Source organism: Sciurus carolinensis, chromosome 13, assembly GCF_902686445.1.
Source record: "Sciurus carolinensis chromosome 13, mSciCar1.2, whole genome shotgun sequence".
NCBI classification, from domain to species: domain Eukaryota; kingdom Metazoa; phylum Chordata; class Mammalia; order Rodentia; family Sciuridae; genus Sciurus; species Sciurus carolinensis.
Genome location: NC_062225.1, coordinates 94,550,591 through 94,578,363, shown reverse-complemented (window position 1 = coordinate 94,578,363; position 27,773 = coordinate 94,550,591). Strand labels below are relative to the sequence as shown.

Here is a 27,773-nt window from a genome sequence, read left to right as displayed (position 1 = left end):
TTACATTCCCTGTACTGAAAACAGTGCTTTACACACAGTACATGCTCAATATCTAAATGATGGGGATGGGGGGGGGTAGATGGATGACGGAGGTTGGTGGACAGAGGTGGACAGTGGGTGGTTGGTGGGTGGATGTATGATGTGTGGGTAGGTGTGTGGATGGTGTGGGGATGGATGGTGGGTAGGTGGGTGGATGGTGGGTGGATGGATGGATGGTGGGTGGGTAGATGATGGGTGGGTGGGTAGGTGGGTGGATGGATGGTGGGTAGGTGGATGGATGGATGGGTGAGTGGATGGTGGATGGTTGGTGGGTGGTGAGTAGGTGGATAGAGGTTGGGTGGATAGTTGGTGGATGGATGGTGGGAAGGGTAGATGGATGGGTGCAGAGATGGATGGCGGGTGGCTGAATGGGTAGACTGATGGTGGGTGGGTGGATGGATGGTGGGTGGGTAGATGATGGGTGGGTGGGTAGGTGGGTGAATGGAGAGTAGGTGGATGGATGGTGGGTAGGTGGGTGGTGAGTAGTTGAATGGGTAGGTGGATGGATGGATGGGTGAGTGGATGGTGGATGGTTGGTGGGTGGTGGGTAGGTGGATAGAGGTTGGGTGGATAGTTGGTGGATGGATGGTGGGAAGGGTAGATGGATGGGTGCAGAGATGGATGGCGGGTGGCTGAATGGGTAGACTGATGGTGGGTGGGTGGGTGGATGGGTGAGGACAATGCCACATGCCAGCTGTAGGTCAGTGGTATAGGACTATAAAATGTACCAGGACTATAAAATGTACTAGGCCACCAGTGACTGGTTTCCTTGTCTCTGAATTTCCTGTCTCCCTAATTCCTGTTATTCAAGAAGAAGAAATCTGATAAGTTCAGTGCAGTGTTTGTGTGTCTGCAGCTACTTGCTGCTATTTGCAGTAGCAAAATTGCTTAAACATGGGTTTTCACCAGTTTAGGAGAAGGATGTTGTGCGAGGCATGTGAAAGTGAGCAAGACCCAGCAGCGCAAGGTGAAGAGGGTGAGGCAGGCGGGATAAGAGCTGTGCCTTCACACCCTGGGTGTGGTGCCAGCTGCAGGGGCCAAACCAGAAGGTGGTGTTTTTCCCTATACGCTATCTTCTGGCAGGAGATGTGGCATTTGATATTGGAGCCCAGTGATGAAAGGTAATTCTTTGTCTTCAATTTGCTTTTTATCTTGTTCTTATTTTCTAACAGGCATTTCTTTCCTGGATCTCCTTCTTAGCAGAATAGATAAATTTTCATGGTCTCTTCCAAAGTGCAAACCCTAGGGCATTTTGCAGATTGCTGGGCTGTGGGGTCAGAAAGCTGGACCGTTTCCCTAGAATCTGAAAGCCCCACCCCCAGAGTCCTGGGCCTGCAGAGTGGCTTCATCCGAGCCACCTCCATTCCATCTGACTCTGTATATGCAGGGACCACCAGTGGGTGTCTGCATCCTCTGCTGGAAAGAAGCTCTGTTTAGACAGGACCTGAGGCAGGGCTGGCTCAGCCCACGGCTGCACTGGGCTTAGAGAAATGCCCACCGTGGGACTCCTGGTCGTCCATGTTGCCCGGGTGACTCTTGAGCACTGAGGCGATCTGGAGTTCTGGCTGTGGCCTCTGCTTCCTCCAGCTTCCCCTTTCATGTGAGGCCAGGAAGCCTCTGAAGAGAGGACAAGGCATTGCTAGTCTCTGGCCTTCGAGGCTGTCCAGGGACCTGGAAGGCTGCAGACCTGCTGGAGGGAGTGTGTGTGTCCTTGGGCCTTTGTGAGGCAGATGATCCTAGCGGCCTGCCCACTGCCCTCCTCCACCCTGGCAGCCTGAGAGGTCCCCACAGCTCTCCCAGGACCACAGACTTGCCTCCTCCCTCACAGGGTCACAGTGTGGGAAACCTGGTTCATGGGTGGCTCAATTTCTATCTATCTTTAAATAACTGTTCTCATTCATAAACGTGCACACCAATCACACTGTGGAGACTTCAGTTTTAACTGGCTATCAGTTTGAGTCTGTTTTCCTTTTTTTCCCTCCCGTCTTATATATTTATTTTTTGTGGTGCTGGGGATTGAACCCAGGGCCTTGTGCATGCTAGGCAAGTGCTCTACCAACTGAGCTATATACCCATTTTTTAAATAAAATGAAATTGCAATGACTTACAATTTTGTACTTTGATTTTTAAATTCAGCAACATATAACATCTTTCCATTTCCATATAAAGCTTAGTGAATAAGCTTTCCTTGTGGCCGTCCTGTGCGAGGACTGTGCCAGGACACTGGCAGCTCTGCACCTCTGAACTAAGATGATGAAATGAGTCTCAAAAGTACTGGTTGGCTGCAGTTGTCAGCTAACCCTCAGCAGAAACAGGGTTTAAATTCAAACTGTCCAACCTAAAGTCAGTTGTTTCCAAAGTGAAGCAGGTTATTTTGAAATTTACTGGTACATACAAATGAGTAATGAATATCTTTGGCACTAAAGTGGGTAATCCATGCAATTCCTAGAGAGTTTTACACCTTTCAGAGTTCTTACAAGTTCTTCAAGAACAGAACACAAAATCAAACAAACTTTCTTGAGATTGCAGCGAAAGATTTTGGAGTGGCATGGTTTCGCCTATTGATTCTCCTAGTAGGATTTACCCCCAGGATTTATTCCTTTACCACAAGGAATGCAAACACAGAAGTCGCCCACGACCTACACCTGCCTCAACCTCTGTGTCTAGCTGGTGTCCTTTGGCAATGCACGGCTGGTACCCACAGCATCTCTTGGTGCTCCCTTCTCTTTTTCTTCCTGCTCCTGTTTCCAGGTCTGTCTCTATCTGGAAGGGGCCACTCTGGCCCAGCAAGGAGAGCCACATTCCAGTCCCATGCTCTGCGCAATTTTATTTTCTTCATAGTATTTGTCAGTGTCTAAAACCACTGTAATAGCTTGTTTTTTGTCTTTCAGAAATTTATTGAGCTTCCCTTCCAGCAGGAGAGTCTCACTGAGTCTGCCTTGAATAACACAGGTGCTTCAAAAATACCTGTGGGCCAATGATAGAAGTCACCCTCAGGGTGTATCCATTTGACCAGACAGAAGGAAACTCTGAAGAGCAGACACCCACCATGCAGCCTGGAGGGCCATCCTCTGTGACCCAGTGAGAACTCCAAGACTCCCAGTCAGGTGCTAGGCCAGGGGGCTGGGAGCCCCCTCCTTCAGGGAGGAAGGTCTGGTCACCCCAGGTCGAGGAAGCGAAACTTGGAGCCCAGCAGGACTGCAGCCTTGGTGCACTCTAGTTGCAGGGAGGTGTTCTGAGCTGAAGGGAAGCAGACCTCTCTGTGGTCAGCGAGCTGCTCAGCACTACACACGCAGGCAGCAACCAGTGGAGCAAAGGAGAGCTTCCCAGTTCAGCCTGACTTGTCCCAGGAGCCCACACAAGCTTGTTGGGAAAAACTGCCTAAGCCATTGTATCAGTTAGGGCTCTTTCTGATGCAAAGAAAGGCAGTAGTTGCTACTTTATTGACCTCCATATGCTTAGTACTGTTCTAAGTGCTTTAGGCAGTCACCAAAGGTGGGAAACTGAGGCACAGAGCAGCTAGGGTAAGCTGTTAGGTCACGGTTGTGGAGGCAGCTCGGGGCTGCACGTTCTGCACCAGACGGGGTTTACCATGGTGACTGCCCCAGGCATGCTCTGCAGGGGGCAGGTACTGACTGCATCCTCACGACGCCTGGATCCTGCCCAGAAGCAGAGGACAGAGGGGTCCCCTTTCTCAACACCGCTTTCCCAAAAGAAAACTTAACAAGAGAAGCATAACAAACTGACTTAATCGTTGTTTTACACTGGAGCCCTCGGAATGAAGACCCAGAGAAAACTCAAGTTTCATGCTTAGGTTCAATGGAGAGTGGACAGCTGTGCAGGTGACCACACAGAAGGCTGCCATCTGAGGGCAAGAGATGAGGGAACCCAGTCAGGCCATCTGCTCAGGCTCTGTTTGGCCTCTGGTGCAGCTTCCCTTCCTCCCAGACCCAGGGCTGGACCCACTAGCATGAGGTCTCATAACGTATCAGACAATTTCTGATAAAAAATAATTTCTTTATGGCCAGCTCCAAGACAGAAAGTCAGAGAAGGAGGAAAGATTAGAATAACACTTTGAGACTTAATGGCTGGATTTGGAGAAAAATGGTTCTAGTTTCTATGACCTGCCCCAGGGAAGAATTTAGTTTCTATGCCAACCTTGGAGAGTGTGAGCAGCAGGAGAGGGCGGGAGACGGCAGAGTGCTTCTGAGGCCTTCATGCGGGTGAGCCCCATCATTCCTAGGAATGACCACAGTTATCCCCCACTCCAGGGTAGCAACCAGTTTTCTGCAAGACAATTTCAGGGGAATTTACAGTTGGTAACTCTGAGCCTGGCAGACCAGACCTCTCCATCTTCCCGGTCTTGTGAGGAGCAGCTTTTCCAAGCAGGCAGCCTCCCTCCCTTGGGGCCCGCACAGAGTCTGCGGCAAAGGTGGGTGAGCACGTGGTCCAGGTGTCCACAGGAAAGAGCGAGTGCCCCCGCCTGGGCTCCACAGCCCCGTGGGGGTGGGGTGGGCTGCTGCTCTTCATGTTCACCAGCTCGTTTGACCCTCAAACTGTGGTCGACCGACAGGACCCAACTTCGCCAAGGCTCAGAAGTTCAGGGGTTGCTCCAGTCCCCCGACTCGAGCACGGCTGCCGTCTCAGCACCGTCCTAAATGCTTCAGGCAGTCGCCAGCTACCCTGAGGCAGTTCTGGTGACACGGGCCAGTCAGACAAGATGTCTGCTGATGTTGGACAGTGGACACAAAAGAACATGACCACACAGACTATGGCTGTTGAATGCTCAGTGGTGCACACAAGTCAGTGCAAGGACTCGCGGGTCAGCTCTTTATTTATAGAGAGAAATCACTTGCACACTGGATTAAAATTTTTCAGGAAAGAAGTATTTTAAAACCTATATTGAACAAAGCTTAGATGAAGAGTAAACCCTGCTAGACAGAAATAATATACGTGTGTGTGTTGGTAATTGTAATTGTCAAAGGAGAAAATAACAACACTTTAATTCATGGTTACATAGTTGGCTGGAAAAATGCCAGTTTGGCCATGAAGCTTTCCTTCCCACCAATCAAAATGTGAATCGGTTTTTGATATAACTGTAATTTTGTCTCCAGCTTGAAAATTCAAGTCTCCCGGCTGCTGCCCTTCAAAAGAATACAGTGCTGTCACTTCTACAGGCCGATTTGAACCATCTGAAACAAGAAAAGGCATTCAGATAATTCTTGCTTTTGAGGGGAAAGTAGCAGTGTATGCAGGTAGGACAGAAGCTAATCACTCGAGGTTTAGGGTCTGCTGCCGGGCATGCAGTCCATGGAACATGCACACCACGAAACTTGAGTTTTTCTCCTTTGAAAAGAGCAAGTGTGTGGCAGTAACGTTTCCCAAATCCACATAAGTCACACTACACACTATCACATACATTGTCAAGTGTATGTTCAGGAAACGTGTACGGCTATGATTGTTTGGATTTTGAATGACGCATAAAATAACATTATTCATACTTTGCCCATTTTAAAGGAATGGTCGTTGCCATGGCCTGAATGTTCCCCCCAAATTCCCTCTGCCACACTCTTCCTCCATGATGGTCAGCCTCACCTTGAGCCCTGAGGAGTGGAGCTGGCCTTCTGTGGACTAAGACGTCTGAAACCATGACCCTCAAGTAAACCTTTCCTCCTCTACAGCTGTGCTGGTTGGGTCACTGAGTCACAGCAGCGCAACAGCTGACTGAAACTCCAAGTGTGACATGCTTTCTCTCACGTGGAAGCTAGAGTGCAGAGTGGGGAGGAACCTCATGAGAACGGCAGGGGGAGCAGGACGGCAGTGCAAGGGGTTGGGAGGGAGGAGGCGGAGAGGGAGGTCCTGAGGGCGACACTAGTCTCATCAAGTTGGTGGCACGACACCCAGCCTCACCAGGGGAGACTCTACGCACAGGGTCTGCACGACGGCAGTCTGGGCACCTCATTCCTCGACACTGTGTTTACATGAAATGCTAATTCCTCACGGGTGTTGACCTCGTGACCTTAGTTACAGAAGTACAGGATAACAGGACTCTCTAGACCTCACCATTCATTTGTGATCCACTCACTTCTATAAATAATTGCTTAATTCTTTCAAGGAAAACTTCTAAAGATTATTTAAGTAAGATGGGTTGAAGGGCTATTTTTACTACGGAAAATCTTAATAAGTCTTATGAACTAGTTCCCAATAATAGCAAAACATCTGAAAGGAAAAAAAAATCTTAAAAATATGAAACTCATGGGGCCCAAGCCCACAGAGACAGCAATAGTGATAGCTGCAATGCAAAATCACCAAATGTGCACTCTTCTCAGGAGGCAGCAAGGTCCTCCGTAGGCCGGCGAGACTACAGGCAGTGGGCGGCACTCCTCAGGAGCCCAGGCAGGAGCTCAGGTTAGAAGCCACTGGGAGCACACAAGCACAGTGCTTCTTATGAAGCACTTTTGAAACGAATGTGGACATCCTAAAAACCACAGGGGAGGGAACATGCTTCTGACATTTCCCAATCTACCACACTGATTAGATAGTCTGATTGTAAGGTGGGTATGAGTCACTTTTAATAATTTTGTCACTTACCAACTGTCTCATGATAGCTGGAAAGCTCAGGATACAGTTTATATTCATTTCTGTTACCTGCAAAAAAGGGGGACGATTTAGAAAGGTAATTCGTACATACTGTATAATAAAGCACACAGAAAGCCAAATCCTTCTCTTGTCACTCAGTCATCTTAAGACACTGTACATGGTAGGAACACCATTATTCAGTCATGCTGCAAATCAAGAGGTACACCTGAACAAGCCCACGAGATACACCAAGAATCTGGTACCTGTGATACAAAACCTACTTCTGGAAGCAGCCATGAGAGACAAGACCTAGGAAACAGGCCTGTCAGCCCATGCCAGTGACTTCCAACCGTCCCGCTGGCTTACCTCCAGAGCAGTTTCAGATAGAGTGCACTTGTGCTGTTGTACGATTTTAACTGACCTCTGAAGGTCAAATAAACTTAGTTACTTTTCAACATATTTTGCACATCGATCATTTAAGTATTCATGATTCCCTGAGTAAGAAATCTGTATACAATAGTGACCCAAATTCTACTATTCAAGAAGGTCAACAAGTCATTTCCATCAGAACACATAGCACTCACTTCAGAATTCAGATTGCATTTCAACCTTGATGCTATTTGTCTCAAAATTTTATAGTAATGTGTTAGTATTGTACTTTCATGTAGCATTTCCTACAACAAAAATCTGTGTGTAAATTTACTTTTTAAATTTTAAGCAAGACGGCTTCTATAAAATAACTTCTTGTAGATTGAGTTATATCATTATGATCATTATTTGTGGATGACTGGTCAAAATCTTAAGCATATTCTGAAGTTTGTTAGCTTACTAAACATAAAAGTAAAGTTGTATTTGAAAAGCATCTGAACAGACGAATGAGACTTTAAAATTAGTTCACGTGCACAGGATTGCAGTTTCTTATTGGTGGAATGACACGGGCTCATCAATTCATGGTTTGGAGGGCTTTTCTACAGATACAGGTGCTGAGGTGGTTCTTTTTGTTTTTGATGATGAGGCCTCACTATATTGCCCAGGCTGGCCTTAAACTCCCTGAGATCCATGATCCTCCTGCTGCAGCCCCCCAGGTGCTGGGACCACAGGTGCTACCACCCCCATTAGGAAAAGTGGTTTATATAAAAACTAGAGAAAACTAGAAGGAGGGAATTTATAGCGCTGTAACTGAATTATTTTATAGTCCTTCTCACACAGAAGCCAAAAGAATTATTTAAAAAGCTCACATTTATTGATCATCAAGCAACATATTTGTAGATAATAAAATGTAATTATAACTTTTGTTTAGGTAATAAATAGCTATGTGATTTTTTTAAAATTTATTTTTATTGTAAACAAATGGGATACATCTTGTTTCTCTGTTTGTACATGAACTAGAGGCGTACCATTTGTGTAATCACACATTTACATAGGGTTATGGTGTTTGATTCATTGTTATTTTTTCCTTCCTCCCACCCCTCCCACCCCTCTTTTCCCTCTATACAGTCCCTCCTTCCATTCTTGTCCCCCTCCCATCCCCATTATGTGTCATCATCCACTTATCAGCGAGATCATTTGTCCTTTGGTTTTTTGAGATTGGCTTATCTCACTTAGCATGATATTCTCTCATTTCATCCATTTGCCTCCAAATGCCATAATTTTATTATTCTTTATGGCTGAGTAATATTCCATTGTGTGTATATATATATATATATATACACACCACAGTTTCTTTATCCATTCATCAACTGAAGGACATCTAGGTTGGTTCCACACTCTGGCTATTGTGAATTGAGCAGCTATGAATATTGATGTGGCTGTATCTCTGTAGTATGCTGATTTTAAGTCCTTTGGGTATAGACCAAGGAGTGGGATAGCTGGGTCAAATGGTGGGTCCATTCCAAGTTTTCTAAGGAATCTCCACACTGCTTTCCAGAGTGGTTGCACTAATTTGCAACCCCACCAGCAAGGTATGAGTGTACCTTTTTCCCCACATCCTCTCCAACACCTGTTGTTGCTTGTATTCTTGATAATCGCCATTCTAATTGGGGTGAGATGGAATCTTAGAGTAGTTTTGATTTGCATTTCACTTATTACTAAAGATGTTGAACATTTTTTCATATATTTGTTGATTGCTTGTAGATCTTCTTCTGTGAACTGACTGCTCATTTCCTTAGCCCATTTGTGGGTTGGGTTATTTGTATTCTTGGTGTAGAGTTTTTTTGAATTCTTTATATATTCTGGAGATTAGTGCTCTATCTGAAGTATGAGTGACAAAGATTTTCTCCCACTCTGTAGGCTCTCTCTTCAAATTGCTGATTGCTTCCTTTGCTGAGAGAAAGATTTTTAGTTTGAATCTATCCCAGTTATTGATTCTTGCTTTTATTTCTTGTGCTATGGGAGTCCTGTTAAGGAAGTCTGGTCCTAAGCCAACATGTTGAAGATTTGGACCTACTTTTTCTTCTACTAGGTGCAGGGTCTCTGGTCAGATTTCAAGGTGCTTTATCCATTTTGAGTTGAATTTTGTGCAGGGTGAGAGATAGGGGTTTAGTTTCATTCTGCTGCATATGGATTTCCAGTTTTCCCAGCACCATTTGTTGGAGAGGCCATCTTTTCTCCATTGCATATTTTTGGCCCCTTTGTCTAGTATGAGAAAATTGTATTTATTTGGGTTTGTATCCATGTCCTCCATTCTGTACCATTGATCTACCTGTCTGTTTTGGTACCAATACCATGCCATTTTTGTTACTATTGCTTTGTAGTATAGTTAAAGTTCTGGCATTGTGATACCCTGTGCTTCACTCTTCCTGCTAAGGATTGCTTTAGCTATTCTGGGTTTCTTATTCTTCCAGATGAATTTCATGATTGCTTGCTCTATTTCTGTAAGGTACGTCATTGGGATTTTAATTGGAACTGCATTGAATCTGTATTGCACTTTTGTTAGTATGGCCATTTTGACAATATTAATTTTGCCTATCCAAGAACATGGGAGATCTTTCCATCTTCTAAGGTTTTCTTTAATTTCTTTCTTTAGTGTTCTATAGTTCTCATTGTAGAGGTCTTTCACCTCTTTTGTTAGATTGATTCCCAAGTATTTTATTTTTTTCCAGGCTATTGTGAATGGGGTAGTTTTCCTAATTTCTCTTTTGAAGATTCATCACTTATGTATAAAAATGCATTAGATTTATGAGCATTGATCTTATATCGTGCTACTTTACTGAATTCACTTATGAGTTCTAAAAGTTTTCTGGTGGAATTTCCTGGTTCCTCTAAATATATAATCATGTCATCAGCAAATAGGGATAGTTTGAGTTCTTCTTTTCCTATTCGTATCTCTTTAATTTCTTTGGTCTGTCTAATTGCTCTGGCTAGAGTTTCAAGGACAATTTTGAATAGAAGTGGTGAAAACATTGTTCCAGTTTTTAGGGCGAATGCTTTCAGTTTTTCACCATTTAGAATGATATTGGCCATGGGCTTAGCATAGACAGCCTTTACAATGTTGAGGAATGTTCCCACTATCCCTATTTTTCCTAGTGTTTTGAGCATGAAGGGGTGCTGTATTTTATCAAATGCTTTTTCGGCATCTATTGAAATGATCATGTGATTTTTGACTTTAAGTCTTGTTGATATGGTGAATTACATTTATTGATTTCCGGATGTTGAACCAACCTTGCATCCCTGGGATAAAACCCACTTGATCGTGGTGCGCTATCTTTTTAATATATTTTTGTATGAGATTTGCTAAAATTTTGTTGAGAATTTTTGTTTCAATGTTCATTAAGGATAGTAGTCTGAAATTTTCTTTCCTGGTTTAGGTATCAGGGTGATATTGACTTCATAGAATGAGTTTGGAGGGTTCCCTCCTCTTCTATTTCATGGAATACTTTGAGAAGTATTGGTATGAGCTCTTCATTGAAGGTTTTGTAGAATTCGGCTGAGAACCCATGTGGTCCTGGACTTTTCTTTGTTGGTAGGCTTTTGATGACTTCTTCTATTTCATTACTTGAAATTGATCTATTTAAATTGTGTATGTCCTCCTGGTTCAGTTTAGGTAATTCATATGTCTCTAGAAACCTGTTGATGTCTTTGAGATTTTCTATTTTGTTGGAGTATAGATTTTCAAAATAGCTTCTAATTATGTTTTGTATTTCAATCATGTCTGTGGTGGTATTTCCTTGTTCATTCTGAATTTTAGAAATTTGAGTTTTCTCTCTCCTTCTCTTTGTTACTGTGGCTAAGGGTTTATCAATTTTGTTTATTTTTTCAAAGAACCAACTTTTTATTTTGTCAATTTTTTTGATTGTTTCAATTTCATTGATTTCAGCTCTGATTTTAACTATTTCCTGTCTTCTACTACTTTTGGTGTTCCTCTGTTCTTTTTCTAGGGCTTTGAGCTGTAGAGTTAGGTTGTTTATTTGTTGATTTTTTCTTCTTTTATTGAATGCGCTCCATGAAATAAATTTTCCTCTAAGAACTGCTTTCATAGTGTCCCAGAGATTTTGATATGATGTATCCTTGTTCTTGTTTACCTCTAAGAATTTTTTTATTTCCCCCCTGATATCTTCTGTTATCCATTCATCATTCGATAGCGTATTATTTAATCTCCAGGTGTTGGAGTAGTTTGTTTTTTTATTCTGTCATTTATTTTCAATTTCAATCCATTATGATGTGATAGAATAAAAGGTAGTATCTCTGTCTTCTTGTATTTGCTAACAGTAGCTTTGTGGCATAATATATGGTCTATTTTAGAGAAGGATCCATGTGCTGCTGAGAAGAAAGTGTATTCGCTCTTTGTTGAATGGTATATTCTATAAATGTCCATTAAGTCTAAATTATTGATTGTGTTATTAAGATTTATGGTTTCTTTGTTCAATTTTTGTTTGGAAGATCTGCCCAATGGGGAGAGAGGTGTGTTAAAATCACCGAGTATATTGTGTTATGGTCCATTTGATTTCTGGAATTGAGAAGGATTTGTTTGACGTACATGGATGAGCCACTGTTTGGGGCATATTTATGATTGTTATGTCTTGCTGATTTATGCTTCCCTTAAGCAGTATGAAATGTCCTTCTTTATCCCTTCTGACTAACTTTAGCTTGAAGTCCATATTATCTGATATGAGAATGGATACTCTGGTTATTTTGCTGAGTCCATGTGCATGGAAGGTTTTTTCCCATCCTTTCACCTTTAGTCTGTGGGTATCTCCTTCTATGAGATAAGTCTCTTGCAGGCAGCATATTGTTGGATATTTCTTTTCAATTCAATTTGCTAGTCTATGTCTTTTGATTGATGAGTTCAGGCCATTAACATTCAGGGTTATTATTGAGATATGATTTGTATTCCCTGGTCATTTGGCTCATTTTTGTTTTTTGACACGACTTGGTCTCTCCTTTATTTGGCTATTCCTTTAGGGTAGCTCCTCCCTTTGCTGATTTACATCGTTGTTTTTCATCTCTTCCTCATGGAATATTTTGCTGAGAATGTTCTGCATTGCCAGCTTTCTTTTTGTAAATTCTTTTAGTTTTTGTTTATCACAGAAGGATTTTATTTCATCATCAAATCTGAAGGTAAGTTTTGCTGGGTACAAGATTCTTGATTGGCATCTGTTTTCTTTCAGAGCTTGAAAAATGTTGTTCCAGGCCCTTCTAGCTTTTAGGGTCTGGGTTGAAAAATCTGCTGATATCTGTATTGGTTTCCCACTGAACGTAACTTGATTCTTTTCTCTTGTGGCCTTTAAAATTCTGTCTTTATTTTGTATGTTAGGCATTTTCATTATAATGTGCCTTTGTGTGGGTCTGTTGTAATTTTGTATATTTGGAGTCCTATAAGCCTTTTGTAATTGATTTTTCATTTCATTTTTCAGATTTAGGAAATTTTCTGATATTATTTCATTGAATAGATTGTTCATTCCTTTGGTTTGTTTCTCTGAGCCTTCCTCAATACCAATAATTCTTAAATTTGGCCTTTTCATGATACCCCATAATTCTTGTAGATTCTGTTCATGATTTCTTACCATCTTCTCTGTTTGGTCAACTTTATTTTCAAGATTAGATATTTTGTCTTCAATGTCTGAGGTTCTGTCTTCCAGGTGTTCTATCTTATTGGTTATGCTTTCTATGGAGTTTTTAATTTGGTTTATTGTTTCCTTCATTTCAAGAATTTGTTTTTTTTTTTTTTCAGTATCTCTAACCCTTTATTGAAATGATCCTTTGCTTCCTGCATTTGCTCTTTTAACTGTTGAGTGGTGTGATCATTCAAAGCCTGCATTTACTCTTTCATCTCATTGTTTGCTTCTCTGATCATTTTAATTATGTACATTCTGAACTCCCTTTCTGACATTTCTTCTGCCATGCTGTCATTGGATTTTATTGATGTAGCATTTAGGTTTGTTTGGGACATTTTCTTCCCTTGTTTTCTCATATTGGTCAGGTATCTACCCCTTGGGTAGTGAAACTCTGAGATATTGCAGATTTCCTCTATTGACTTATAGGTCCCTATAGATTTCTAATAACTCACCTCCTCGCCTTCAGTAGCCTGAAGTCTTGGAGGAACTTGATAATGCAGTGCTCCACAAGGAAGCTGCCCCTCTAGGGGTTGTGGCCTTCAGGTGGGGTATATTCCCTGCTAGTGGGCAGATGCACCTCCACTTGTTGACTGATGGTCAAAAGGGGGACTAGACTGCGGGCTGGGTCATGGCTGGTCTGGGCCTGGGTCTCTGGTTCTACCGCCCTGGAGGGAAAGCCTCACCTGGCAGGGAAGACTCACCCGGTGGGGAAGTCTCGCTGGACAGCTCTCCTCTGAGAAGTTTCTTTTGGTCCAGAACTACTGCCTGAGCTGGGCAGCCCTCCTCTGCAATGTTCCCAGGGGTCTGGACCTACCTCCTGGGCCAGGGAGCCTTGCCCTGCGAGTGAGTCTCTCGCTGGGCAGCCCTACTCTGCGACGTTCCCTGGGGTCTGGAACTACCGCCTGGTCCTGGGACCCTCGCTCTGCACCGAAGCGTCTCACTGGCAGCCCCTCCTCCGAGAAGCTGCCTGCGGTCTGGTCTTGCCACCCATCCTGGGACCCTCGCTCTGTACTGAAGCCTCTTGCTGAGTGGCCCCTCCTCTATAATGCTCCTGGTTGTCCGGGTTCATGGCTCCAGTGGGGGAGTCTCACTGCACAACTCTACTCCACAAAGTTCCCTGCGTTCCAGGACTAATGCCCTGTCCAGGTAGCCTCACCCAGTGGGAGAGACTCACCTGGCGGCTCTAAGCTGGTCCTGAGTCTCTCAATACCTCCCCTTCTTGAATCCTGAGTCCTGGAGCAACATCTAGCTATGTGATTTTTAAAAATAATTACTAAATAATGAGAATATGAATTACTATTTTCATTATAAATCCTTCCTCAATTTTGCTGTGCATAAAGCAGCAGAAATCACTCCAAGGAAGATCTGCTGCCTACCAGAACCACTGGCTCAGGACACTGACATACGTTCGTATTTCAGACTGGCCTTCTCTTCTCAGGGCTGCAGGCAATGTCACTTAGTGAGAATCAGAATGTTTGGGGGTTTGCTTCTCGTCTTCAAGTACAGAAGACAAGGCAGAAGATGCAGAGGGAGCCTGTATGCCATGCCTCAGTAGCTGGCTTGGGGGCAGAACTCTGGAAGCTAGGGTCTGGACACTACCCTGAGTTGCCTGAGAGCCCACACATCCTGGCTCTGACCTCTGTGTAACACTGGTGGGCAGGAGCAGGACAGACAGGCCAAGGGGCTGGCTTTAAGAAGTTGACTAGAAGCAATTTGGGGTGGATGATCAGATGTCAGGCCAGCAAAACGTGTGCTAACTGTGATTTCCTCCACACTGATCTGGAAATGGAAAAGTGTACTGCGGTCCTCGGAAGGGCACAGATCCCTGAAGGCCCACAGGGACACACAGCACCATGTTCCAGCCAGGGAGAGCACAGCAAGGCAAATGGTGACACAGGTCTCCAGGTGATTAACTTATGATTAGCTTACAAAACTGTGGCATGAACATGAATTCATGGTATAATTTCAAATAGAACTGCAAAATGGCAGAGGAGGGAATGCTTGGTAAATTATTTACAGGAAGAATAAGTATCCAGGAATTAGAAATAAAAATATCACAAGAATTCTTGGAGAACGCAATTGTGTATCAGATACAGATACATGGTTACCTTCATAACCATAACTAAAACACATAAATTCATAAAAACTAGATGGTAGGCAAATTTTTATACAAAAATTAAAGCTCTCAATTAGTAAGATATATGAAAAACAAAATCAAAGGACACATAATAAATGTAAAAAAACTACTACAACCCAATGATAAAGCCACTGATATATAAATCATTTTCAAATATTGAGAAGGCAACAAATATTCCAAGAGCATTAATCTCCATGATATAAACTCAAAAAACTTAACACCAAAAACAAACAAAAAACCCCAAATAACCCAGTCCTCAGTCTATACCCAAAATATTTAAAATCTGCATACTGCAGTGAGGCAGTCACATCACTGCTTATAGCAGCTCAATTCATAATAGCTAACTATGGAACCAACCTAGATGCCCTTCAATAGATGAATAGATCAAGAAAATGTGGTATATATACATAATGGCATATTACTCACCTTAAAGGAGAATGAAATTATGGCATCTGCTGGTAAATGGATGGACTTGGAGAATATCATGCTAAGCAAAATAAGCCAAACCCAAAAAACCAAAGGCCAAATGTTTTCTCTGATATGTGGATACTGATTCATAATGGGGGAGGCAGGGATGAATGGAGTAACTTTGGCTTGGGCAGAGGGGAGTGAGGGGAGGAAAGGGGGGAGGGGTATGGGAAAGATGGTGGAATGAGATTGACATCATTACCATAGGTACTTGTATGTGGCACCAATGGTATGACTCTACATCATGTACAACCAGAGAAATGGACAGCTATGTTCCATTCATGTACAATGAATCCAAAATGCATTCTGTTTCATGTATAACTAATTAGAATAAAAAAAATTATAAAAAGAAAGAAATGGACCAAGGAGATGAAAAGACTACTCATACATGATTAATTCCCCAACACTGGCAGTGATATGAACAGACGTTTGACTTCACCAAGATGGGGATGAAAACTTCCAGTCTTGACTTGCAAAGACTTGGGAATGCTCCAGAGTCAAGAGCAGTAGGAAGGGATGTGCAAGGAATGTTATGAAGACCATGTTGTGGTGGGAATGTCGTGGTGGGTGTGTACGTGGGGGAGAGCGCAGGTTGGGAGAGCACACAGGGGAGAGCGGGTGGGGGAAAAGCCTGAGGGCAGAATATGTGTGGCAGGGGGCGGGGAGGAGAGGAATATCCCGGGAACATGCGAGGTGGAAGGCTCAAGGTGGAGGTGTGGCAGGTGGACTGTGTGTCTGACGGGGAATGCATATGACGCAGAATGTATATGATGTGTGTTTGTGGTGGGAAATACCAAGAACCCAGGTCGGGGAGCTGGGCTGAAACTGGAAAAAACAGAGGTAACACATGACCGAAGAGTGTGGGAATGAGATTCCTGCCCTCCGCAGAGCTTCAATGCATTTTCTATTCCTCTTCCCATTAGCAGGAGTTACGTTTTTACATCAAGTCTCTCTCCTTCCATCATCAAATTCATTAAAGGCAGAATCTAACTTAGAGTTGTGCTCCCAAACACAGCAGCACAGGTCTCTTACATAATCATTGCCCATTACATGAAAGATCACCAACTTTAATATATTTCTATTTACAGATAATTTGTGTATATGAAAAATAGAAGTCCCAGAGTGCCTATCATAAAAATGACTGATAGAGAGGTAAAGACTCAAATTGGATGTTTTATAAACTTCATCTAGTTTAAAAACCACCTCAGGAGGCCCTGAGATCCCAGGAATGGGTGGTAAAAGTAATATTCAAAACGTAAGTTTGAGAATATACACCAGGATAAGTTTACGTGTTCAGACCAGTAAGCCTCACTGTGAGGAAGTACAGTGAGCTCCTGTGCTCCAATCAGCAGCATAGTCATTTCAGAAGAAATGACAAAATAAATAGTAAAACTCGAATGATACATCTCTTTGTAGCTTTAAGAAAGCATCTTATGAGTGAGAACAGAAGTTTTCAAAATCACAGTGGCTGAGAACTTATGATACAAAAGAGACTAACATTTCCTCTTTTCTTTAAACACCATTATTTCTTGTATTTGATTGTAAAGTGTAACAATGTTGCTGGAAGTCTTAACAAACTACTTATTAATTACTTAATCATAATGTACTTAAATTGCAACAAAAGTATTTACTTTGAGAGTTGGAGCTTAGCGGGGCTGCTGCAGATGACCCCTGTGGTCTTGAGGACGGTTTTGGAGGCAATTCTTTAGCCTACAAAGAATGAGAATAGAGATATAATTCTACCACTTGGTTCACACTTAGCAGCACAGAATGCTTTTGTGTCTAACAAGTCTAAGCAGTAACGTTCATCCCATACACTTATTGAGGAGGTGTGCTAGGAGCTGGCAGGCACTCCTGGGTACAGGGACCACCTGAGCAAGCCTGGGGTGGGACAGGGGTGGGACAGCGGCCTGCCCCCGCCTCCTGTGGGGAGGGCAGTGACCTCACGCACTGTGAGACAGGGGCCAGGCTGCATTTGAAAGGCTGTCACGGGACATGGTGAAACACCCACAGAGCCTGGGGACATGGGCCTGGCTGGCAGGTGTTTGGTGCCAGCAGCTAGCTTGGCAGTTCTCCACCTCAGGAAGTCTGGTCCTTCGGTGGCATGTCAGGGGCATGTGACACCTTCCCACTCACTGTCATGCAAGTGAAGTCACACAGGGAGTCAGGGGGTCATGGGGCCCCACACCAGGGACAGAAGGCTCTGCAGAGGGGATTCCTGAGACCCAGGAGGAACCGTGAGCGAAGACCCAGGACCTTGCGCAGCTCCCTTGCTGCCCTCCTGGCGTTGATGCGCTGTGCCTCACTCTGGTACTTTTCAGTGAAGGAATCGAGAATCTCATAAAGATCTTCTGCTTGTGCAGGCCGTGGCACGTCTCCAAATAAGATGTCACAGGCTCGAACGTCCTGGCAATAGAATCTGAGAAGAGTGCACCATTAAGAACATCACTTTAGCAGGCCTGACCTCTTCTGGGGCAGTGCGCCTGTTGCTGCTGTGGGTTGCCTTTCAGGCAGCAACCCCAGCCTCGTCCTCTCCAGCTCTGTAGTTCTCCCCAGACTCACCTCCAGAGGCAACTGTCATGGATATTCTGACCCGCATCCTCCATTCATGGGTACAGAAAGCACACACTTACTTAAGAATCCACCACACACATCTACATGGACAGAGTAACAAACTTCACTCTCCCCACCACCACTACTTTCCGGCTTCTCTGAGCCACTCTAATGTGCCATGTGCTACTGTGCTCACGGCAGCTGGATGCTATGCTCTCATCCCCTGCAGTGGCAGGTTTGTCCCTGGCCCTGGAGAAGCTCTGTCAACCAGCCCCACCTGGGTCACAGGTTGGTGGTCTGGGCCTTCCTGGGGTTCTGGAAGTAGTCTGCTTTCAGTCTCAGTTTCCTAAGTGGACCTACCTGGATTTCTAGGAGCAGTTGGGAAAATTATCCAGCGGCCAGTGAGAGAAGCGGCCTTCACCCATAATCCTTTTTAAAAACCAAATTGTATTTCTAATTGCTAATGATCTCCATTTGATAAGAAGGGAGGGCGAAGGCAGAGTGTAATAGCAGGAAATCTCTCACAGTGAGGCACATTTCATTTGACCTGCAAGGTTAATGCTAAACCCTCCATGGATGTTTGCAAACATACTCCAGGTGGGGTCTCCAGCCAACAGGGTGCTGTGTGGCCATCAGCAGATGCTCACAATCCTTAGGGTGCTGGTGAAAAGATATCATGTTGCAACCTTCCTTGACAGGACAAAGGACAAGTATGCGTAGGACAATGTTGGAGGCAGAAAGGCAAAGGTAAGCCATGCTAGTACTGGAGCAATGCACAGTTTTCATCTTCTGTTTCTTTTTAAGATTTTCTATATGTTACTTTTCTCTTGAATGTTTGAATATAAAATATATGCTTAGAGCCACATCTCATTATGTTTAAGAAAACATATACAGGTATTCTGTAAAATAAAGAGCTGTGTCAGTTTTGAAGTATCACCTTCTTATCACCCTTTAAATCAGTTACAATCTGCAGCATGAACTTACTTGCGGTTTGTTTCTTTCCTTTCAATCAGACAGCTCCCTTCTAGAGAGATGCCTGCGAAGAGTCCCCTGGACTTGCAGTATGTGAAGACAGCTGCAGAGCTCCTCAGGGCCACATTTCCTTCCAGGTTCCTGAAAAGCATGGGCCTGTGATGACAGACAGCACTGTGCATGCAGGAGAGGAGCTCCCTTGGGACCCTCACTCCAGGGGCTCTCGCAGGGTCACTTCCTGTTGGCTCCAAGACAGCTTTGAGGTGGCCTAGAGGGAAAGAAGGGCCACCAGAACAGACAGATCTACCAGGGGGTGCCTGACAGGAGCCCTGCTCTGCAGAGGGTGTGTAGACAACTGACGTCTTCCACACATGGAAACAGTTCCCGAGAGCTGACGAGCTGGTGCAGTGGCACACACCTGTAACCCCAGTGGTTTCGGAGGTTGAGAAAGGAGAAGAGCAATTTCAAGGTCAGCCTCAGCAACTTAGTGAGGTCATAACCAACTTAAGTGAGACACTGCTTCAAAATTAAAAAAAAAAAAAAAAAATTAAAAAGGCTGGGAATGTAACTTGGTGGTAAAGTACCCTGAGTGCAATTCTAAGTGGAAAAAAAAAAAAAAAAAAAAAAAAAAAAGAAAACCAAAAAACTGAAGCGCTTGGATTCAACTAGCACTAGATCATTTTCATTAAACTACATGCCTTTCAGATGATTTTTCTGTGTGAATTTCTTAAGTATGCAATTTTTTACATTGCTCAATTAACCCAAGAATAGTGCTTCATCAACAGAGAAGGAAAATAAATATGTAACTTCAATGTTGTGAATACACCCACCTCCAGTGCTCAGGACTCAGAAAGAGGTGGCTCTCTTCTGGTCCTCCCTCCTTTGCCACCAGCCCTACCTTCCTCAGAGCTCAAGTTGAGTGTTCTGTGCTGGCTCTTTGTGGGTGTTTTTGTTTGTTTGTTTTGTTTTGTTTTTGCAATGACCTTGATGACCATTTCTGGCAGATGCAGAAATCATAAGTTTGTCCATTTTAACTCAAATTTCCTCTCAATCCAAAAAAAAAAAAAAAAAGTGATTTTTAAGTCTTTACCTTTTGACATCTATTCTAAAAACACTTGACAAACCTCACCTTCCCAATGGCCCAACAGCCACAGTACAGTTCCCTCCAAGTGTCAGATTCCCGCCTTTTGCAAAAGCTTCAACAGCTCTGTCATAGTTCAGAATTATCACCAGATCCGATACCTAAAATGTGAAACCAATTTATTTTAAAAGTTAAGCTAAATATCATTTAAAATAAGGTTAATTAAAACTCAAACACCCTATGTAATGTAGTAAAATTTCATGCAAACAGAACAGGTATGGAAGAAGCCAGTGTTCTGAGCTGAGATGCCCAGAGTGCACAGGTGGTGACCCAAGCCCTGAGGGCCCTGAGCACTGGACCCCACTCTATTCCTTGTTTATGCCATCACTCATGCATGGGAGGCTGCAGGCTGCTGCTCCTGAGGCCAGGACAGGCCAATTGGGGCAGGAGGGAGGGACCAATGTGCCTTCTGATCTCCTCTGCTGCTCTCTTCATGAGAATTGGAATGGTTTGCATATGAGGCGTCTCTCAAGAGTTCATGTTTGAGCCAGTCTAAGAGTGCTCAGAGGCGAGGTGATTAGATCTCCCCTAATCAGTGCACTGATCCTTGGGTGGGTTAACTGGGTGGTAACTCCAGACAGGCTGGGTGTGGCTGGAGGAGGTAGGTCACTGGGTATGTCTTTGGGGTTTTATTTGTCCCTGGTGAGTGGAGCTCTCCCTCTCTGCTTCCTGGTGGTCATGTCCTGAGATGCTTTCCTCTACCATATCCTTCCCCAATGATATCCTGCCTCACTCTGGGTCCAGAGCTGTGGAGTTGGTGTTTATGGATGGAGATCTCTGAAGCTGTGAGCCCAAATAAACTTTTCCTCCTTTAATTGTTCTTGTCAGGTCTTTTTGTCAGAGCAGTGAAAAAGCTGACTAAAACACAAACCCAGGAACCTAGAAAGGCTGTGGTGGCAGGTCCAGGCAGCTCCCACTTGGTGCTGCTGGGGAGGCTGCATGCCCACCCCCAGGGATGCTCAGCTGGGTGCTTGGCCACAGAAGTTCATGGTGCAGGGGTAAGTAGATTTCCATTAGCAATGCCCACTACTGGGCATTGCTAGAATGAAAGCCAGCTCACTGCTTGCTGCAGGTCCTGCTGAGCAAAAGCCCAAGGTTAGAAAAGTTAATGCCCCATCAAAGGAACCAGGACCCTCCAGGTCCTCAGCAGCCCAGCACATGGGTGCCTCAGACTTCAACCTCCAGCTCCCCACTCTTGACTTCCTTGCAAGGCCTGCCTCAGCAACAGCCTCTGGACAGAGGCATGTGCTACGTGTACTGGGCTGCTGGAGGCAGTGTGATCTTGGGGGGACTACTCTCTGTAACATGGGCATGATCATAGTAGCTGCATTTGTAAGGCCATTTGAGGATGAGTGGGAATCATGGAGTGGTCCTCATATCTCAAAAAGCACAGAAGTCATGCCAACCTTGACAGAGGAGTTGACTTGCCCATTCTTTAATCTTCTTCTCTGAATGTTTTCAAATCAATGCTTTAATTGACCTGTTATAACCAAAGATCGTACTTGAAAGGACCTGATGGGGTTCCTGGTACAAGCAGGTTGCTGACCCATGCAAAAGGCTTTCCTGTGGCTCCTGCTGGCCACTACTTTTACTTCACATACAGATGATCTCTGCGGATTGGCCTGTTGAATGACTTGGAGTGAACTGCATTTTTCTTAAAGCTAAGCCCTTTAGCAGTGATCACAGCTTCTGCCTCACAGGCACTTGCAGACAAGGTGGCTTGGGTCTTGCACCGCACGCAGCATCTGCACCCAGAACGTGTGCACCTGCCCAGGACCTTGCAGCTGCTCCAGTTGCCCTGTCCTGCTCAGGACACATCAGAACAGTTAAGCACAGCAAAGCTCTGAGAGGCAACTTAGGAAAAACATCCACCTCTAATCTTCTATCTGTCTCTGTTTGGTTCCTTTGAAATGGGAGTAAGATGATCCCATGTTCTTTGGTGATACCACTAACGAGGCAGAGAACCAGGTCACAGCTCCACAGATGGCTCTAGCAGCACGTGAGTGCCAGCACCCCCAGGCTTACTTCTGCAGTGCAGAATGAGTAGAACAGGTTTCTGCAAGGATACTGGGCAGGGGCAACACTGCCTCAGGGTGAGAAGCCATGGGAGAATTCGATAGGTGTTTCTCAGGCATTAATTAATAAGATGCCAGTTTTTCAATTAAATAAATTCTTAAGTGTAAGGATTTAAAAATAACCAACACCAGCAGGAAAACCTGGAGGGATGTTCTCTGAAGCCTGCTAGAGACCAGCACCACCTCCCTCTGCCCCTGCTGCAGTCTTTCAGCCCAGTCTGCCTTCCTCTGTGAGGCACTGGGCTGAAGACTTGGGTACGTGAGGTCAGGCCCCTGCACAGCCCTGTGGGAAGCCTCCCGCCCACCAACACAGCTGGGCTGCCCTACTTTCCCCACTCTCTCAGCTGCTCTTGGACAGGCAGGAGCCCGTGCCAGTCTCCCCAAGAGCCCCATGTGGGCCCCAAGCTTGCCTTGCTCCCAGCATGTGTCCAGTTTCACTGCAGGACAAACCTGAGGCCTCTCCCAACACCTTCTACTCCTTGTGTGACAGGTCCTTCACACACTGGCCTCTAACAGCATCCACTCTCAGCTGTAGCCCAGAGGCCTTCCTCCCCAGGAAGGTGGAAGAATGAATTCGAGTTCTCCCTAGGAGAAGCTGAGTGGTTCTTTCAAACTCCAGTGAAAGCAAGATTGCTCACAATTGCTGATGCAGTGTGAACTCTGACTTTTGGTACAAAAGACAGTGGGACAGGTCCCATGACAGGCTGTGTTGGGCCTTCTTGGCACTATTTCCTTCACTTCTCAGAACCATGCCTCTTTACCAATCCTTGCCTAACAAAATAAATTTCCCCTCCCCAATTGGTCCTTATTCCAGATGTGGGCAGTCATTCATTCAGAGGGTTACTCAGTACGCTCAATGTCCAAAGGAACAGGGAGTCGGGACTCAACTCTCACCCTGCAGAACCTGAGCTCTGAATGCATACTCAAGAACTCTGTCCAGACTTGGCCGAGGCAACAGCAGCTAGTGACATTGGGGCCACATACATAGCAAGGTCTGGCTGGGCTGGTGGGCCACTCTGGAGGAGGGTGGCACAAGGACACAGACCCTGGCCTCCAGCTTGCTGTTGCAGGAGCTCCATTCCAGGTCAGCGTCTGCAGCCCCTCTACCTGTCATGGTTTGGATGTGGGGTATCCCCCAAAAGCTCACATGACACAATGCAAGAAGGTTTGGAAGAGAAAGAATTGGGTTGTAAGAGTCTTAACCCAATCAGTGAATTAATCCCCTGATAGGGATTAACTGAGTGTAACTGAAGAGATAGGGTGTGGCTGGAGGGTAGGAATTGGGGGGCATGGCTTTGGGTTACACATTTATATCTGCCAGTGGACTCTCTCTGCTTCCTGATCAACTTGTGATCTGCTGACCTCTGCCACACTCTTCTACTGTGATGTCCTGCCTCATCTTGAGCCCCAAGGAATGGTGCAGGCCTTCTATGGACTAAGACCTCTGAAACTGTGAGCCCCCAAATAAACTCTTCCTCCTCTACAGTTGTTCTGGTCAGGTCACTTACACAGCGGTGAAAAAGTTGACTACAACACCACCTGTGCAGCAGAAGCTTACTCAGGAGCAACAGGATCCATCCCACATGGCCTGGCTTATCTGCTGTCAGAAGTTCTACCCAGAAGACAAAAAGCTGTGACTGCCCAGAGTTGCATAAGTGTCAACCTGGCGAAGCACGCCACTATCCCAGTCTCCAGCTCTGGAGCAACGGCATGAAGATTCTGGCCAGGCATAGATGCAGACTTCAAGAACACAGCTCTTGGGAGGCAAGCTGCATTGGAGCAGAGTGAGCACAGTTCAGGGTGTTGTGCTGTGGCAAGATGAGGACTCTGGAGACACAGCAAGGAGCAGCTGGAGCTCCATGAGAACAATGGAGCAATTTGTTGAAGATGAAGCCATCAGCAGGCTAACACCTGAGTGACGCCAACAGTCAGCCAGACACTCCGCAGAGACCGAGGAGGAGCCCTGTTGACCGTGCACCCAAGCCCACACTTTTCCAGGAGAGTGGGACTGAATGCACCGAGACAGCCCAGCTGAACCACCAACTGCACAAGCCCACAGTATTAGCTGTGCCCCCCCTTACTATAAAATAACTGACAGGTATCAGGCATCTGGAGCCTCATCACAGAGTGTCCTCACAGGACTACCATAGCTACAGGCAAGGCGAGTACCACATAAGACAACCACATGGGCTATCCCACATGTGGCTCCTTGACCAAAGTGTCATCAAGTGATGAGGATGTGTTACCCAAAATGTGGGTTCTCAGCGAAAGATCATGAGACAAGCAAAGAAGTAGAAGTATGTGACCCAACCCTGGAAAAAGGAAAGCAAGCAAGAGCAAATGCCTTTCCCATTTAGCAGACAGAGATCATTCAAACTATGTCCAAAGAACTAGAGAACATGATCAAGAGGTAGACTATGGGCAAGGAGGACGTTGCCTCAAAGACTGAGCGTTTCCCACTCAATGGGTGCAGACGGAGGCCACAGAAAGAGCAAGTAGAAGTCCTGGAAGTGAAAGCAGGTGACAAACATGAAGAACCCCCTAGAGGAGTCAACAGCAGAGCTGAGCAGGCAAAACAGCGTCAGTGAATGTGAGGACAAATTCATACAGAACCTTAAGACTAAGAGGAGAAGGATGAGCAGATGCTGAAAACTCTGGGTCACCTCAAGTTGCCAACAGCAGAGGACACTCTCCAAGAGGCAGTACTAGAAACATCCCCAGCCAATGACAGGAGCTAACCCACGCCCAGGCAGCTCAGTGAGCCCTGAGCAGGCTGGATGTGTGGAGATCTGGCCACACGCACAACGGCAAAATGCTGAAACACGCAGAAAATCTCAGAGGCAGCAAGAGAAAGAGGACTCACCATGAGCATGGAACCTCAGCTAGATGCATGCATGTCTCCCATCAGGGACAGTGGAGACTGGAAAGCACTAAGATGGCAAATCAGTGTGTTGAAGGGAAGACTGTAGGTCCAGAATCCAATCCCAGCAAAATTACCTCTGGAAGTAGAGGTGAAACAAAGACATTCCCAAACTAAAAGGAAAAACCAGAGGGATTCTGTTGCCAGTAGACCTATTTTACAAGTGCTGCCAGTGACAGCTCTTCAGGTTGAAGCCAGTGGTCTAGGTGGCAACCAAAACCACATAAAGCATGGCACTAGCCAAGATAAGCACAGAAACGGGAACAGGAGCACAAGTGCCTCTCTCCTCTTATTCCTGACCTGGGTTATAGCACGCAGTTCTAAATGCCTCCTGTGCACAGTGTTCCTAGGCCTGCAGAGAAATGCCACGCACCTGCCCGCTGCAGGTCAAAGGAGGGGGCGAGGGCAGGGACAGGGCCGAGCTGCAGAATGAACCCTACACCATTTGGCCACTGGAATCCACAGGAGCAGGCATGCAGAACCACAGGTGGCAAGTAAGAAGGCCCATGGTGGGCTCAGAAAAAAAGCACTTGCTCTTAGTTCTTCACTGAATTTCTTTAAAAACATGCAATTATATAACCACCAACTGTAAAATATGTTATTGGCCTTGTAAGTATAGATGTAACAGCACAGTCATAGCAAAAAAAGGGAGAAAAAGGGAATATAACTAAATATAACAACAATTTTGCATCTTACAGAATCATGATAATATAAATTTGAAGTAGTTTCTGATATGTTGTAAACTACAGCAACCACTAAAAATATGACTCAAAAATAATAAAAAATCATTAAAGGAATTAAAATTCTATCTTATAAAATATTCACTTATTTAAAAGAAACTGTAATAAAAACAGAGGGGAAAATACAACTTTATACAGAAAAAGTATAATGTCAGACACATATCCAATGATGCTGATAATACCATTACATGTGAAAGGATTAAACAACCCAATTGAAAGGCAGAGACTGTCAGAGTGGATGAAAAAAAAAAAAAAAAAAATCCAACCAAATGCTGCTATACACACTGCAGATCCAAAGCTCCAAGCAGACAGCACAAGGGCCCCAGGGAAGCAGGAGTCTGTACTCTTTCCCAGTCTTCTCGTTCATTCCGACCCAAGCAGGCAGGAGCACTGTACTGGAGCTGGGCTGTGACCAGAAGGTGAACCTCTCTCATGTCTGCCCTGAGAGCCACCCATGCTTCCTGCTGCTGCTGGAGAGTGACGGACAGCTCTAGCATCAAGGCACCTTGCTATCTCCAAGGGCTAGGCTCACAGGAGCAGTCTGGCCACACTTGGGAAGCATAAAGTTGGTTTCCAAACATTGGGAAATGCTTCTTATCTCTATTGAAAAAGACAACTTAAAAAGCTATTATTTATCTTTCATGCCTGTTGTTTAAGTGAAATTTCAGAGTTAATTCCCATTCTTTCATAAGGATAAGCTTTGCAATCAAAAGTTCTACATATGGCAAGCCAAGCAACAAAAGAGATGACAGTTTATGCCATGCCAAGTACTTTTCATGTATAAACCCATATATTTAATCACTGGTTTAAAGCCAGATGAAGGCTACTTTCACCTGTTCTACAGATGGAGAAACTAAGGTGCACAGAAGGTTGGCCTCCCAGCATCAAAGAGCTGGAGTGTGCTAGACCTGAATTTGAGCCATGGACTCTCTCCTCAGTATTTGCTCCTATATCTCAGCCACCAAACCACATTGCCTTTTCATAGCAAAGTGTACTGCCTTACAAAATGTTATTAAACTCTTTCTTCTTCATTTGCTGGATGATTGGACTATTTTCTACTCATATGTGGCTTTCTAGGTTATTACAGTTAAAAATCTACAATTTCCAAAGAACTATCATAGAAATTCTCATTTTTGTCCTCATCTGTTGAAGCTTACTGTAAATCACTATTACTTAGTGTCTCATCATTTTTTAAGTAAATGCTATTTGACAAGATGCTCAAAGCGCCCCCACTGCCCCACATGGAGGCAGAGGTGGTGGAAGGTGGGAGTCAGGATGCAGAGCAGAGGTCTATGTGTGTGATCTATGAAGTAGAGGCCTCCCACAAGAGGGAGACGTCTGAGTGCTTTGTGTCGACTGTGTGGAATGCAAAATTGCAGTCCTGTTGAGCAGAACTAAAACAGGTTGTTTTTACACTGTACATTTATGCAGCAGTGAGTACAAAAGGTCAAAAGGAGAAAGAAGAGTACTGAGGCTGAGAAATCTGAAACTGTACAAGAGTCAAATCTTGAAAGATGGCTCAGGAAGAACTGACTGAAATGTGAAAAGAAATGATTTCAGCACATCAGGAGATCTGCTTTACCAATAACTCAGCAATGAAGCACAGATGACAGCCTGACAGTGTGGACGAGACAATCTTCGTGTAGTGGACCTCATAAACAGGGACACCCAGGGTATGATTCTAGTCACTTGATAGCCACTGTAACTATTAGAAACAAAGTCACACACAGAAACAACATGAAGATAGCATCATTTCCAGAATTTGAAGAGAACACGTTTGACCACAGATGGTGACTCCCTGTGTGGCTCTTGCTCACCCAGGAGTCAGCAGCCCACCTAGGGTGTAAGCAGTTTTGCAGTCAGCAACTCACCACTGCCAATGCCAACAACCATTTGTCAGACTTACCTCCCAATGAAAGGAAAGGAAAGTGTCATGGGGGAGTCAGGAGAAGGAGGGGTGTGGTTAGGTATGCACGCACAGGTATGTACAAGGCCTCAGGTTAGACCCCTAGCACAGGAAAAAGAAAGAGAAGGAGTGGGGAGGGAATGAATAGGAGGGAACCACTGCTGAGTCATTGGAGGCGAACAGAAGCCCT

The 27,773-nt window shown here is 44.8% G+C and overlaps 1 protein-coding gene across 2 annotated transcripts in view; it reads right to left on the bottom strand.

Moving 5' to 3' along the window:
* Positions 1–4,813: 4,813 nt before the first annotated feature.
* Positions 4,814–27,773, bottom strand: part of Sh3yl1 (SH3 and SYLF domain containing 1) — a 37,348-nt gene continuing 14,388 nt past the window's right edge. For both annotated transcript variants that reach the window (XM_047521950.1, XM_047521951.1), the window contains 6 exons: positions 19,931–20,043; positions 18,814–18,942; positions 17,533–17,695; positions 16,908–16,986; positions 6,631–6,687; positions 4,814–5,231 (listed from right to left, as the gene is read on the bottom strand). In XM_047521950.1, the coding sequence (XP_047377906.1) occupies positions 5,041–5,231; positions 6,631–6,687; positions 16,908–16,986; positions 17,533–17,695; positions 18,814–18,942; positions 19,931–20,043 (732 nt within the window). In that variant the 3' untranslated portion in view covers positions 4,814–5,040. The remainder of the gene's footprint in view (positions 5,232–6,630; positions 6,688–16,907; positions 16,987–17,532; positions 17,696–18,813; positions 18,943–19,930; positions 20,044–27,773) is intronic.